Source organism: Salvelinus alpinus, chromosome 30, assembly GCF_045679555.1.
Source record: "Salvelinus alpinus chromosome 30, SLU_Salpinus.1, whole genome shotgun sequence".
NCBI lineage: Eukaryota > Metazoa > Chordata > Actinopteri > Salmoniformes > Salmonidae > Salvelinus > Salvelinus alpinus.
The window spans coordinates 21,394,191-21,407,798 of record NC_092115.1 but is presented as its reverse complement, the minus strand read 5'-3'; the positions used below and the strand labels follow the sequence as shown (position 1 = coordinate 21,407,798).

Genomic DNA, 13,608 nt, shown 5'->3' with positions numbered 1-13,608 from the left:
AACCTAGGAAGAAACCTAGAGAGGAACCAGGTTATGAGGGGTGGCCAGTTCTCTTCTGGCTGTGCCGGGTGGAGATTATAACAGAACATGGCCAAGATGTTCAAATGTTCATAGATGACCAAGAGGGTCAAATAATAATAATCACAGTGGTTGTCGAGGGTGCAACAGGTCAGCACCTCAGGAGTAAATGTCAGTTGGCTTTTCATAGCCGATCATTCAGAGTATCTCTACCGCTCCTGCTGTCTCTAGAGAGTTGAAAACAGCAGGTTTGGGACAGGTAGAACGTCTGGTGAACAGGTCAGGGTTCCATAGCCGCAGGCAGAACAGTTGAAACTGGAGCAGCAGCACGGCCAGGTGGACTGGGGACAGCAAGTAGTCATCAGGCCAGGTAGTCCTGAGGCATGGTCCTAGGGCTCAGGTCCTCCGAGAGAGAGAAAGAACGAAAGAGAAAAAGAGACTTAGAGAGCGTACTTAAATTCACACAGGACACCGGATAAGACAGGAGAAATACTCCAGATATAACAGACTGACCCTAGCCCCCCGACACAAACTACTGTAGCATAAATACTGGAGGCTGAGACAGGAGGGGTCAGGAGACACTGTGGCCCCGTCTGACGATACCCCCGGACAGGGCCAAAAAGGCAGGATATAACCCCACCTAATTTGCCAAAGCACAGCCCCCACACCACTAGAGGGATATATTCAACCACCAACTTACCATCCTGAGACAATGCCGAGTATAGCCCACAAAGATCTCCGCCACGGCACAACCCAAGTGGGGGCGCCAACCCAGACAGGAAGATCACGTCAGTGACTCAACCCACTCAAGTGATGCACCCCTCCTAGGGACGGCATGGAAGAGCACCAGTAAGCCAGTGACTCAGCCCCTGTAATAGGGTTAGAGGCAGAGAATCCCAGTGGAGAGAGGGCAACCGGCCAGGCAGAGACAGCAGGGGTGGTTCGTTGCCCCAGTGCCTTTCCGTTCACCTTCACACTCCTGGGCCAGACTACACTCAATCATAGGACCTACTGAAGAGATGAGTCTTCAATAAAGACTTAAAGTTTGAGACCGAGTCTGCGTCTCTCTACATGGGTAGGCAGACCATTCCATAAAAATGGAGCTCTATAGGAGAAAGCCCTGCCTCCAGCTGTTTGCTTAGAAATTCTAGGGACAGTAAGGAGGTCTGCGTCTTGTGACCGTAGCGTACGTGTAGGTATGTACGACTGGACCAAATCGGAAAGATAGGTAGGAGCAAGCCCATGTAATGCTTTGTAGGTTAGCAGTAAAACCTTGAAATCAGCCATTGCCTTAACAGGAAGCCAGTGTAGAGAGGCTAGCACTGGAGTAATGTGATCACATTTTTTGGTTCTAGTCAAGATTCTAGCAGCCGTGTTTAGCACTAACTGAAGTTTATTTTGTGCTTTATCCAGGTAGCCGGAAAGTAGAGAATTGCAGTAGTCTAACCTAGAAGTGACAAAAGCATGGATTAATTTTTCTGCATAATTTTTGGACATTAAGTTTCTGATTTTTGCAATGTTACGTAGATGGAAAAAAAAGCTCATTAATGTCTTAATCGAATTATGGATTGCCTCTTATCTGCTCATTCTTCCTTTATGTCATAGTTTGAACATCTGAATTGTCAGTAGAAACCACATTTGTTTAAGCAAGTCATCCATATCAGCTATATATTTTTAAAAAGGCAGTAAATGAGGCAGAATTAACTGTTTAGCTGCCAGACAAGGCTCCTCTGATAGCCAGGTGTAGCAGTGGTAAGGATTCACTCCATGATGCTGAAAAGAAAGCTCTGCTGTTGGGACAGCTTTATGTAGGTCCTAACAGTTTCTGGGCACTGTTTGTCACTGTTATAGTGCAATTACACACCAAGACATGCTATAATCGCCACTGCTGCTAGCTAGTACTTCATCAATTCAGCTTAGTCATTGGTTGCTGATACAGATTCCCGCTTGATAAATATTTGAAGAAGCAGCTTTGTTTACGGCAGAGATTTATTGTATAAATGTCTCCGATTCCTGGTCAAAGAAACATCCTGTGGCTTTGTGGTGTCATTTCATTGTAATTCTATCAAGGCCAGTTGTGTTTGGATAAACCTGTTTGTTTAAACAGTCCATTGTATGACTAGACCATGGACTTGGAGTAATATGGGGCCTGGTATCAGCTTGTGCAATCTTGATTGATTTCATATGGCCCCTTGCTTCTGCAGCGCAAAACTCTCCAACACACACACACGCTGCCATTGGTTGAATGGATGAATCATGGCCTATTTGTGATTCATGTTAGTGTGTTCATAAACAGCCTTTTAGATAAAGTTCCGTTTCCTCCTGGTGAACCTTTGCTAAACAAGGGGTTCAAGTGAAAATAGGCCTTGAACAATGACGCTTGTTGAGAGCCCATATTCATCATTGACACACAGTATAGATCTCACAGCAAAAGTCTTGTCATTTACATCAGGACCAAAGGGCTTCGGTCTCTGTAGAGAGGCTGTCTAAGTGCTTCCCAAATGGCACCCTATTCTCTAAATGGTGCACTACTTTTAACCAGAGTCCAATGGGCCCTGGTCAAAAGGAGAGCACTATGTAGGGAATAGGGTGCCCTTTGGGACAGACACAGATGCCATCCATAAGAGAATGCTGGTTTACATTTATTTACAGAGAAACTGTGTCTTACATTTCAATGACTGTATCCCAAATGGCACCCTATTCTCTATTTAATGCTCTACTTTTAACTAGAGCCTTATGGGCCCTGGTCAAATGTAGCGCGCTATAGGGAATAGGGTGCAGCTCACATGTACAGTACTGGCATAATATCTAATGGAAAAGAGAATAGATAGCTGGTTTATATGTATTTACAGAGAAACAGCCCAAGTGTGTCTCTTGTGTCAATGTATGAAATATAATCAGATATGGAGTCGTGGAGCCCCATCTTTTGAAATTGGAATCATTGAAGCATAGGTTTAAAATAAACAGCTGGGTTTGTGTTTCTGTTATTGGTTGAAAGGCGAGCATTTCTGTATCTAACCGCCGGTTGTCTTTACACAAAGTTACATTTCTCATTATCATTTTTCCTTCAAATACAGAAATAATACAGTTTCTTCACAGCTGGTTGATAAACCTGCTAATTATGCATGGCTCTGAGACAGAAGCCTGTTTGTTTCAGCCCTGGCTTCAAATACTATTTGAAATCTTTCAAATACTTTTTGAGCATTTGCTCTAGCCTGCCTAGAGTGCCAAATGGGTGGGGTTTACAGTTTTGGGACTATTCTATTGGTCCTTTAGGTCAGGCAAGCACAATCAAGCACAGATTAAGTATTTTTTAAATGATTTAAAATAGTGTTTGAACCCAGGTCTAGTTGGTTGATGTTAATGTGTTTGTTCCATTTGTCCTGCCCCTGCGATAAGCAGGGCTCAAGGCCTGAACACTCATGCATTTCATAAGGGCTGAACACAGAGAGGTCACAAAGTGCCCAGTCAAGCATGAGTCTGGGTGATGTCACGCACGCTCACTCACTCATATACACACACACACATATACAGTGGGGAGAACAAGTATTTGATACACTGCCGATTTTGCAGGTTTTCCTACTTACAAAGCATGTAGAGGTCTGTAATTTTTATCATAGGTACACTTCAACTGTGAGAGACGGAATCTAAAACAAAAATCCAGAAAATCACATTGTATGATTTTTAAGTAATTAATTTGCATTTTATTGCATGACATAAGTATTTGATCACCTACCAACCAGTAAGAATTCCGGCTCTCACAGACCTGTTAGTTTTTCTTTAAGAAGCCCTCCTGTTCTCCACTCATTACCTGTATTAACTGCACCTGTTTGAACTCGTTACCTGTATAAAAGACACCTGTCCACACGCTCAATCAAACAGACTCCAACCTCTCCACAATGGCCAAGACCAGAGAGCTGTGTAAGGACATTAGGGATAAAATTGTAGACCTGCACAAGGCTGGGATGGGCTACAGGACAATAGGCAAGCAGCTTGGTGAGAAGGCAACAACTGTTGGCGCAATTATTAGAAAATGGAAGAAGTTCAAGATGACGGTCAATCACCCTCGGTCTGGGGCTCCATGCAAGATATCACCTCGTGGGGCATCAATGATCATGAGGAAGGTGAGGGATCAGCCCAGAACTACACGGCAGGACCTGGTCAATGACCTGAAGAGAGCTGGGACCACAGTCTCAAAGAAAACCATTAGTAACACACTACGCCGTCATGGATTAAAATCCTGCAGCGCACGCAAGGTCCCCCTGCTCAAGCCAGCGCTTGTCCAGGCCCGTCTGAAGTTTGCCAATGACCATCTGGATGATCCAGAGGAGGAATGGGAGAAGGTCATGTGGTCTGATGAGACAAAAATATAACTTTTTGGTCTAAACTCCACTCGCTGTGTTTGGAGGAAGAAGAAGGATGAGTACAACCCCAAGAACCCATCCCAAACGTGAAGCATGGAGGTGGAAACATCATTCTTTGGGGCTGCTTTTCTGCAAAGGGGACAGGACGACTGCACCGTATTGAGGGGAGGATGGATGGGGCCATGTATCGCGAGATCTTGGCCAACAACCTCCTTCCCTCAGTAAGAGGGGTTGAAGATGGGTCGTGGCTGGGTCTTCCAGCATGACAACGACCCGAAACACACAGCCAGGGCAACTAAGGAGTGGCTCCGTAAGAAGCATCTCAAGGTCCTGGAGTGGTCTAGCCAGTCTCCAGACCTGAATCCAATAGAAAATCTTTGGAGGGAGCTGAAATTCCGTATTGCCCAGCGACAGCCCCGAAACCTGAAGGATCTGGAGAAGGTCTGTATGGAGGAGTGGGCCAAAATCCCTGCTGCAGCGTGTGCAAACCTAGTCAAGAACTACAGGAAACGTATGATCTCTGTAATTGCAAACAAAGGTTTCTGTACCAAATATTAAGTTCTGCTTTTCTGATGTATCAAATACTTATGTCATGCAATAAAATGCAAATTAATTACTTAAAAATCATACAATGTGATTTTCTGGATTTTTGTTTTAGATTCCGTCTCTCATAGTTGAAGTGTACCTATGATAAAAATTACAGACCTCTACATGCTTTGTAAGTAGGAAAACCTGCAAAATCGGCAGTGTATCAAATACTTGTTCTCCCCACTGTACATACATACATACATACATACATACATACATACATACATACATACATACATACATACATACATACATACATACATACATACATACATACAGTGGGGAGAACAAGTATTTGATCCACTGCCGATTTTGCAGGTTTTCCTACTTACAAAGCATGTAGAGGTCTGTCATTTTTATCATAGGTACACTTCAACTAAAACAAAAATCTAAAATCCAGAAAATCACATTGTATGATTTTTAAGTAATTAATTTGCATTTTATTGCATGACATAAGTATTTGATACATCAGAAAAGCAGAACTTAATATTTGGTACAGAAACCTTTGTTTGCAATTACAGAAATCATATGTTTCCTGTAGTTCTTGACCAGGTTTGCACACACTGCAGCAGGGATTTTGGCCCACTCCTCCATACAGACCTTCTCCAGATCCTTCAGGTTTCGGGGCTGTCGCTGGGCAATACGGACTTTCAGCTCCCTCCAAAGATTTTCTATTGGGTTCAGGTCTGGAGACTGGCTAGGCCACTCCAGGACCTTGAGATGCTTCTTACGGAGCCACTCCTTAGTTGCCCTGGCTGTGTGTTTCGGGTCGTTGTCATGCTGGAAGACCCAGCCACGACCCATATTCAATGCTCTTATTGAGGGAAGGAGGTTGTTGGCCAAGATCTCGCGATACATGGCCCCATCCATCCTCCCCTCAATGCGGTGCAGTCGTCCTGTCCCCTTTGCAGAAAAGCATCCCCAAAGAATGATGTTTCCACCTCCCTGCTTCACGGTTGGGATGGTGTTCTTGGGGTTGTACTCATCCTTCTTCTTCCTCCAAACATGGCCAGTGGAGTTTAGACCAAAAAGCTCTATTTTTGTCTCATCAGACCACATGACCTGTGCCCATTCCTCCTCTGGATCATCCAGATGGTCATTGGCAAACTTCAGACGGGCCTGGACATGCGCTGGCTTGAGCAGGGGGACCTTGCGTGCGCTGCAGGATTTTAATCCATGACGGCGTAGTGTGTTACTAATGGCTTTCTTTGAGACTGTGGTCCCAGCTCTCTTCAGGTCATTGACCAGGTCCTGCCGTGTAGTTCTGGGCTGATCCCTCACCTTCCTCATGATCATTGATGCCACACGAGGTGAGATCTTGCATGGAGCCCCAGACTGAGGGTGATTGACCGTCATCTTGAACTTCTTCCATTTTCTAATAATTGCGCCAACAGTTGTTGCCTTCTCACCAAGCTGCTTGCCTATTGTCCTGTAGCCCATCCCAGCCTTGTGCAGGTCTACAATTTTACCCCTGATGTCCTTACACAGCTCTCTGGTCTTGGCCATTGTGGAGAGGTTGGAGTCTGTTTGATTGAGTGTGTGGACAGGTGTCTTTTATATAGGTAACGAGTTCAAACAGGTGCAGTTACTACAGATAATGAGTGGAGAACAGGAGGGCTTCTTAAAGAAAAACTAACAGGTCTGTGAGAGCCGGAATTCTTACTGGTTGGTAGGTGATCAAATACTTATGTCATGCAATAAAATGCAAATTATTTACTTAAAAATCATACAATGTGATTTTCTGGATTTTTGTTTTAGATTCCGTCTCTCACAGTTGAAGTGTTCCTATGATAAAAAATTACAGACCTCTACATGCTTTGTAAGTAGGAAAACCTGCAAAATCGGCAGTGTATCAAATACTTGTTCTCCCCGCTGTATATATACAGTGGGGCAAAAAAGTATTTAGTTACCCACCAATTGTGCAAGTTCTCCCACTTAAAAAGATGAGAGAGGCCTGTAATTTTCATCATAGGTACACTTCAACTATGACAGACAAAATGAGAAGAAAAAAATCCAGAAAATCACATTGTAGGATTTTAAATGAATTTATTTGCAAATTATGGTGGAAAATAAGTATTTGGTCAATAACAAAAGTTTATCTCAATACTTTGTCATTGCCAACAAAGGGTATATAACAGAGGTCAAACGTTTTCTGTAAGTCTTCACAAGGTTTTCACACACTGTTGCTGGTATTTTGGCCCATTCCTCCATGCAGATCTCCTCTAGGGCAGTGATGTTTTGGGGCTGTTGCTGGGCAACAAGGACTTTCAACTCCCTCCAAAGATTTTCTATGGGGTTGAGATCTGGAGACTGGCTAGGCCACTCCAGGACCTTGAAATGCTTCTTACGAAGCCACTCCTTCATTGCCCGGGCGGTGTGTTTGGGATCATTGTCATGCTGAAAGACCCAGCCACGTTTCATCTTCAATGCCCTTGCTGATGGAAGGAGGTTTTCACTCAAAATCTCACGATACATGGCCCCATTCATTCTGTCCTTTACACGGATCAGTCGTCCTGGTCCCTTTGCAGAAAAACAGCCCCAAAGCATGATGTTTCTACCCCCATGCTTCACAGTAGGTATGGTGTTCTTTGGATGCAACTCAGCATTCTTTGTCCTCCAAACACAACGAGTTGAGTTTTTACCAAAAAGTTCTATTTTGGTTTCATCTGACCATATGACATTCTCACAATCTTCTTCTGGATCATCCAAGTGCTCTCTAGCAAACTTCAGACGGACCTGGACACTGGCTTAAGCAGGGGGACACGTCTGGCACTGCAGGATTTGAGTCCCTGGCGGCGTAGTGTGTTACTGATGGTAGGCTTTGTTACTTTGGTCCCAGCTCTCTGCAGGTCATTCACTAGGTCCCCCCGTGTGGTTCTGGGATTTTTGCTCACCGTTCTTGTGATCATTTTGACCCCACGGGGTGAGATCTTGCGTGGAGCCCCAGATCGAGGGAGATTATCAGTGGTCTTGTATGTCTTCCATTTCCTAATAATTGCTCCCACAGTTGATTTCTTCAAACCAAGCTGCTTACCTATTGCAGATTCAGTCTTCCCAGCCTGGTGCAGGTCTACAATTTGGTTTCTGGTGTCCTTTGACAGATCTTTGTTCTTGGCCATAGTGGAGTTTGGAGTGTGACTGTTTGAGGTTGTGGACAGGTGTCTTTTATACTGATAACAAGTTCAAACAGGTGCCATTAATACAGGTAACGAGTGGAGGACAGAGGAGCCTCTTAAAGAAGAAGTTACAGGTCTGTGAGAGCCAGAAATCTTGCTTGTTTGTAGGTGACCAAATACTTATTTTCCACCATAATTTGCAAATAAATTCATAAAAAATCCTACAATGTGATTTTCTGGATTTTTTTTCTCATTTTGTCTGTCATAGTTGAAGTGTACCTATGATGAAAATTACAGGCCTCTCATCTTTTTAAGTGGGAGAACTTGCACAATTGGTGGCTGACTAAATACTTTTTTTGCCCCACTGTGTATATATATACACACCTACAGGACTGACTGTGTTTTGTAGGGAAGGGAGCGAGCTGACAGTGTGTGGCTCAGTTGGTGGAGCATGGCGTTTGCAACGTCAGGATAGTCGGTTCGAGTCCCATGGGGGACCAGTATGGAACAAAAATATGAACTACTGTAAGTTGCTCTGGATAAGAGTGTCTGCTAAATGACTAAAATGTAAGATACCATGTCACATGTCTATTGTCAAACCGCCACAGACACATAGTGGGCCGAGTTGAGTCTCATCTGCAACAGGGCTGCTATTACTGCCTATCAAACCCAATGGGCCGGTCTGTCCTTCACAACAGGGCTAAATGGATGGGAATGGCTGTGTCACTGTCCCTCTAGGTGTATGTGTTTATTTCTGGTTTATCGTGTGCTAAATTGCCTATTGGTCATGTGTGGCGCTGTGCCTTGTCTGCCCCAGCCTCTCTCTGTAGAATCTCCTCTCTTTCTGAACTCCTTCTCTTTAAAACCCTCTTAATCTCTTTACTCGTGTCTCACCCTGCCTCCTTGTTATTCTCTCCCTCCCTCCAGACAACCCAGGAAGAACCCTAGCTGCATCTCTCAGGACTCCTGGGTCAAGGTCTACCCGCCGGGCGAGGGCTTCCAGACGACCAAGGAGAACCCTCGCTACTCCAGCTACAAGGGCTCCAGGAACGGCTACCCAGCGGTGAGCAGTGTGAATGCCCGCGTCTTGCTGGAGGCCCAGGAGCTGCTGAGGCAGGAGCAGAGACGCAGGGAGCAGGAGGCCAAAGGGAAGCAGCTACTACTAGCACCCCCGCAGGAGCACCACGGGAACAAAACCTACAACGCCACTCCTTCATACTCGGCTCACAAGGACCCTGTGTCGCCTAAGGGCCCCTATAGACAGGACGTACCCCCCTCGCCCTCCCAGCTGGCCAGGCTCAACAGGATGCAGGGGCCTGAGAAGGGGAGGCCCTTCTACTCCTGAGGAGATAGGGGCAGGAATGGGGAAGGGACAGGGCAGCCAAGAAGAGGCCACAGTTGGTGGCGACTACTTCAGGAGCTGATTAGCTATAGAATGGGGAGGCCCTTCTACTCCTGAGGGGATAGGGACAGGGTGGGCCAGAGGAGCCATAGTTGTGGAAGATGTGGACAATTTGAGTAGGGAATGCACAGTGAGTGTTAGTATTAATGGCTTCCCCTGGATGTGACCTGTTAGTCCTCCGTTCAGTCCCAGTCAGTCCTTTTCCCTCCCACAGACTGTTGTCAAATGAGACTTTCAGTGCCTCCTGTATTCATGGTCATGATGCTTTCTGGGGTAGTAGTGGTGTTGTGGGATTCATAGACATCTGTCACCCTCACGCTCTGACAATCATACAGGCAAACAGATGTTTTTTCAAACAATGGAGAAGTGGTGTGTGTGTGTGTGTGTGTGTGTGTGTGTGTGTGTGAGAGAGAGAGACTGTCTTAATGTGTGTGTGTGCTTTATGCTAGTGTGGTGTGGACACTTACAAGGTCGCCTGGTTTTGTTAAACCATGGCTCCTACTTGACCTGCCCTCCCCTGGACATGAACCTCCCCATAGTTGGTAGTACACTAACACGTCCAAACAACAACGCTGAGCTCTCACTATTCTATTTCTCTGTTTTCATCATTTTTTTCTTTACTTCACCAGTGGGCTAGAGAAAAGAGACGGAGTGTGTAAAAGGAGGGGGAGCATAGCACTGGTTATTAATGAAGGACTCTCATAAATTATTCATGTGTGTGCCATCTCCACGGAGAGAGAGAGAGAGAGTCTCTGATCTACCGCCTGGCCTCTCTGCTCTGGGCACGGCTACCGCCTGGCCTGCCTTCCTCCTCTCCCTCACCACCACTTCCTCCTCTCCCTCAACACCACTTCCTCCTCTCCCTCACCACCACTTCCTCCTCTCCCTCACCACCACTTCCTCCTCTCCCTCACCACCACTTACTCCTCTCCCTCACCACCACTTACTCCTCTCCCTCACCACCACTTACTCCTCTCCCTCACCACCACTTCTTCCTCTCCCTCACCACCACTTCCTCCTCTCCCTCACCACCACTTCCTCCGCCCCCATCACCACCACTTCCTCCGCTCCCTCACCACCACTTCCTCCACTCCCTCACCACCACTTCCTCTTCTCCTCTCCCTCACCACCACTTCCTCCTCTCCTCTCCCCCACCACCACTTCCTCTTCTCCACTCCCTCACCACCACTTCCGCCTCCCCCTCACCACCACTTCCTCCTCTTCTCCTCCCCCTCACCTCTTTCACCTCTCCTCCTCCTCTTCCCCATCACCACCTATTTCACCACCTCCTCTTCCCCGTTCCACTCCTAGTCCACCTCTCCTCTTCCCCGTTCCACTCCTAGTCCACCTCTCCACTTCCCCGTTCCACTCCTAGTCCACCTCTCCTCTTCCCCGTTCCACTCCTAGTCCACCTCTCCTCTTCCCCGTTCCACTCCTAGTTCACCTCTCCTCTTCACCGTTCCACTCCTAGTTCACCTCTCCTCTTCCCCGTTCCACTCCTAATTCACCTCTCCTCTTCCCCGTTCCACTCCTAGTCCACCTCTCCTCTTCCCCGTTCCACTCCTAGTTCACCTCTCCTCTTCCCCGTTCCACTCCTAGTTCACCTCTCCTCTTCCCCGTTCCACTCCTAGTTCACCTCTCCTCTTCCCCGTTCCACTCCTAGTTCACCTCTCCTCTTCCCCGTTCCACTCCTAATTCACCTCTCCTCTTCCCCGTTCCACTCCTAGTCCACCTCTCCTCTTCCCCGTTCCACTCCTAGTTCACCTCTCCTCTTCCCCGTTCCACTCCTAGTTCACCTCTCCTCTTCCCCGTTCCACTCCTAGTTCACCTCTCCTCTTCCCCGTTCCACTCCTAGTTCACCTCTCCTCTTCCCCGTTCCACTCCTAGTTCACCTCTCCTCTTCCCCGTTCCACTCCTAGTTCACCTCTCCTCTTCCCCGTTCCACTCCTAGTCCACCTCTCCTCTTCCCCGTTCCACTCCTAGTCCACCTCTCCTCTTCCCCGTTCCACTCCTAGTTCACCTCTCCTCTTCCCCGTTCCACTCCTAGTCCACCTCTCCTCTTCCCCGTTCCACTCCTAGTCCACCTCTCCTCTTCCCCGTTCCACTCCTAGTTCATCTCTCCTCTTCCCCGTTCCACTCCTAGTCCACCTCTCCTCTTCCCCGTTCCACTCCTAGTCCACCTCTCCTCTTCCCCGTTCCACTCCTAGTCCACCTCTCCTCTTCACCGTTCCACTCCTAGTTCACCTCTCCTCTTCCCCGTTCCACTCCTAATTCACCTCTCCTCTTCCCCGTTCCACTCCTAGTCCACCTCTCCTCTTCCCCGTTCCACTCCTAGTTCACCTCTCCTCTTCCCCGTTCCACTCCTAGTTCACCTCTCCTCTTCCCCGTTCCACTCCTAGTTCACCTCTCCTCTTCCCCGTTCCACTCCTAGTTCACCTCTCCTCTTCCCCGTTCCACTCCTAGTTCACCTCTCCTCTTCCCCGTTCCACTCCTAGTTCACCTCTCCTCTTCCCCGTTCCACTCCTAGTTCACCTCTCCTCTTCCCCGTTCCACTCCTAGTCCACCTCTCCTCTTCCCCGTTCCACTCCTAGTTCACCTCTCCTCTTCCCCGTTCCACTCCTAGTTCACCTCTCCTCTTCCCCGTTCCACTCCTAGTTCACCTCTCCTCTTCCCCGTTCCACTCCTAGTCCACCTCTCCTCTTCCCCGTTCCACTCCTAGTTCACCTCTCCTCTTCCCCGTTCCACTCCTAGTCCACCTCTCCTCTTCCCCGTTCCACTCCTAGTTCACCTCTCCTCTTCCCCGTTCCACTCCTAGTTCACCTCTCCTCTTCCCCGTTCCACTCCTAGTTCACCTCTCCTCTTCCCCGTTCCACTCCTAGTTCACCTCTCCTCTTCCCCGTTCCACTCCTAGTCCACCTCTCCTCTTCCCCGTTCCACTCCTAGTTCACCTCTCCTCCTCTCCCTCACGTCCTTTTCCAACTCTCCCCCGTCAACCCTGCACTGAATTTTGCATCACAAGCTGTCTGCCACAGCCAAAGAACAGAATACGGCACCTAGAGGCTGCTGTGTAGTGGAGGGCCACACCACAGTTTCTCTCTGTAGAGAGACAATCGGAGTACCGACGCAAGATTTAGGTTCAATCTTCCCTTGTTCATAAAAAATAAATAGTGTTTGAGTGGTAATTGCTTTCAGCTGCCGTATAGCGGAGTACTAGTGAGTCGCTCTCCTCTTGTAAATAATGGACCTTTAATGTAACGATGCGCTGATGTCTATGAAATGTACCAAATGGTGGAGATGAATTTCAACCGAACAAAGGAGAGCACAGAAAATATAAAAAATATAATGACTGTGGTACGTACTCTGTGTGTCGCCTCGTGGTATACTATAACAGAAGTGTCTGGCACCTCGCTGCTTTGGAGATGTGCTTCAGTGTTCTCCCTATGCCAATTACAGCCATACGAAATGCATTACCTTCCATTTGTGAGTTAATACTGTGTCTGTGTCCCAAATGGGACCCTACTACCTACACAGTGCACTACGGGCCCTGGTCAAAAGTAGTGCATTAAATAGGGAATCAGCTGTTGAACACGTCTAACATGGAAATAAGACTGTGTGTTCTGTCGTCTGGCAAGGTACTGCAGTACAATGTCTGCAGTCTGGTTGGAATCTGTTGTAGGGTGTCCATTGCTAGCCTAGTTCCAGATCTGTTTGTGCTATCTTGTTCATTTCTGTGGTAGTTATAGTTAACAAGGGTGTAGGCAGAAGTTCCTCTGGCTATGTTGCTGATCTTATGTCCGTTTTTCATTTCCCACACTAAATGGTTAAGGTTAGGATTGGGGGGAGGGGAAGCTGATCCTATATCTGTACCTAGGGGAAACCACACCACAGAGTAGTAAATAAGACAGGGCAAATAGATCTGGGGTCAGGTGGACCACCTGACCACCACTGGCTAAGTTGAGAGTTCAATAATAAGTGCCTGAGATGCCATTCCTGAATAGGGAAAACAATGTGAATTGTTCCTTGCTGTAGCTAAATAGACACAACACCATTACATCATGTGTTTTTAACATAATATTATCATCTCTACAGCACAGTATGTGTTTTGATTGTTTTGGGGCTG

At 47.2% G+C, this 13,608-nt stretch overlaps 1 protein-coding gene across 7 annotated transcripts in view; it reads left to right on the top strand.

The window, feature by feature from the left end:
- LOC139559760 (partitioning defective 3 homolog) overlaps positions 1–11,274 on the top strand; it is a 231,359-nt gene extending 220,085 nt beyond the window's left edge. For 3 of the 7 annotated variants that reach the window (XM_071376099.1, XM_071376095.1, XM_071376094.1), the window contains one exon: positions 9,014–11,274. In XM_071376099.1, the coding sequence (XP_071232200.1) occupies positions 9,014–9,431 (418 nt within the window). In that variant the 3' untranslated portion in view covers positions 9,432–11,274. The remainder of the gene's footprint in view (positions 1–9,013) is intronic. The other 4 variants (XM_071376098.1, XM_071376100.1, XM_071376093.1 and 1 more) reach the window with 2 other exon arrangements.
- The last annotated feature ends 2,334 nt before the right edge of the window (positions 11,275–13,608 follow it).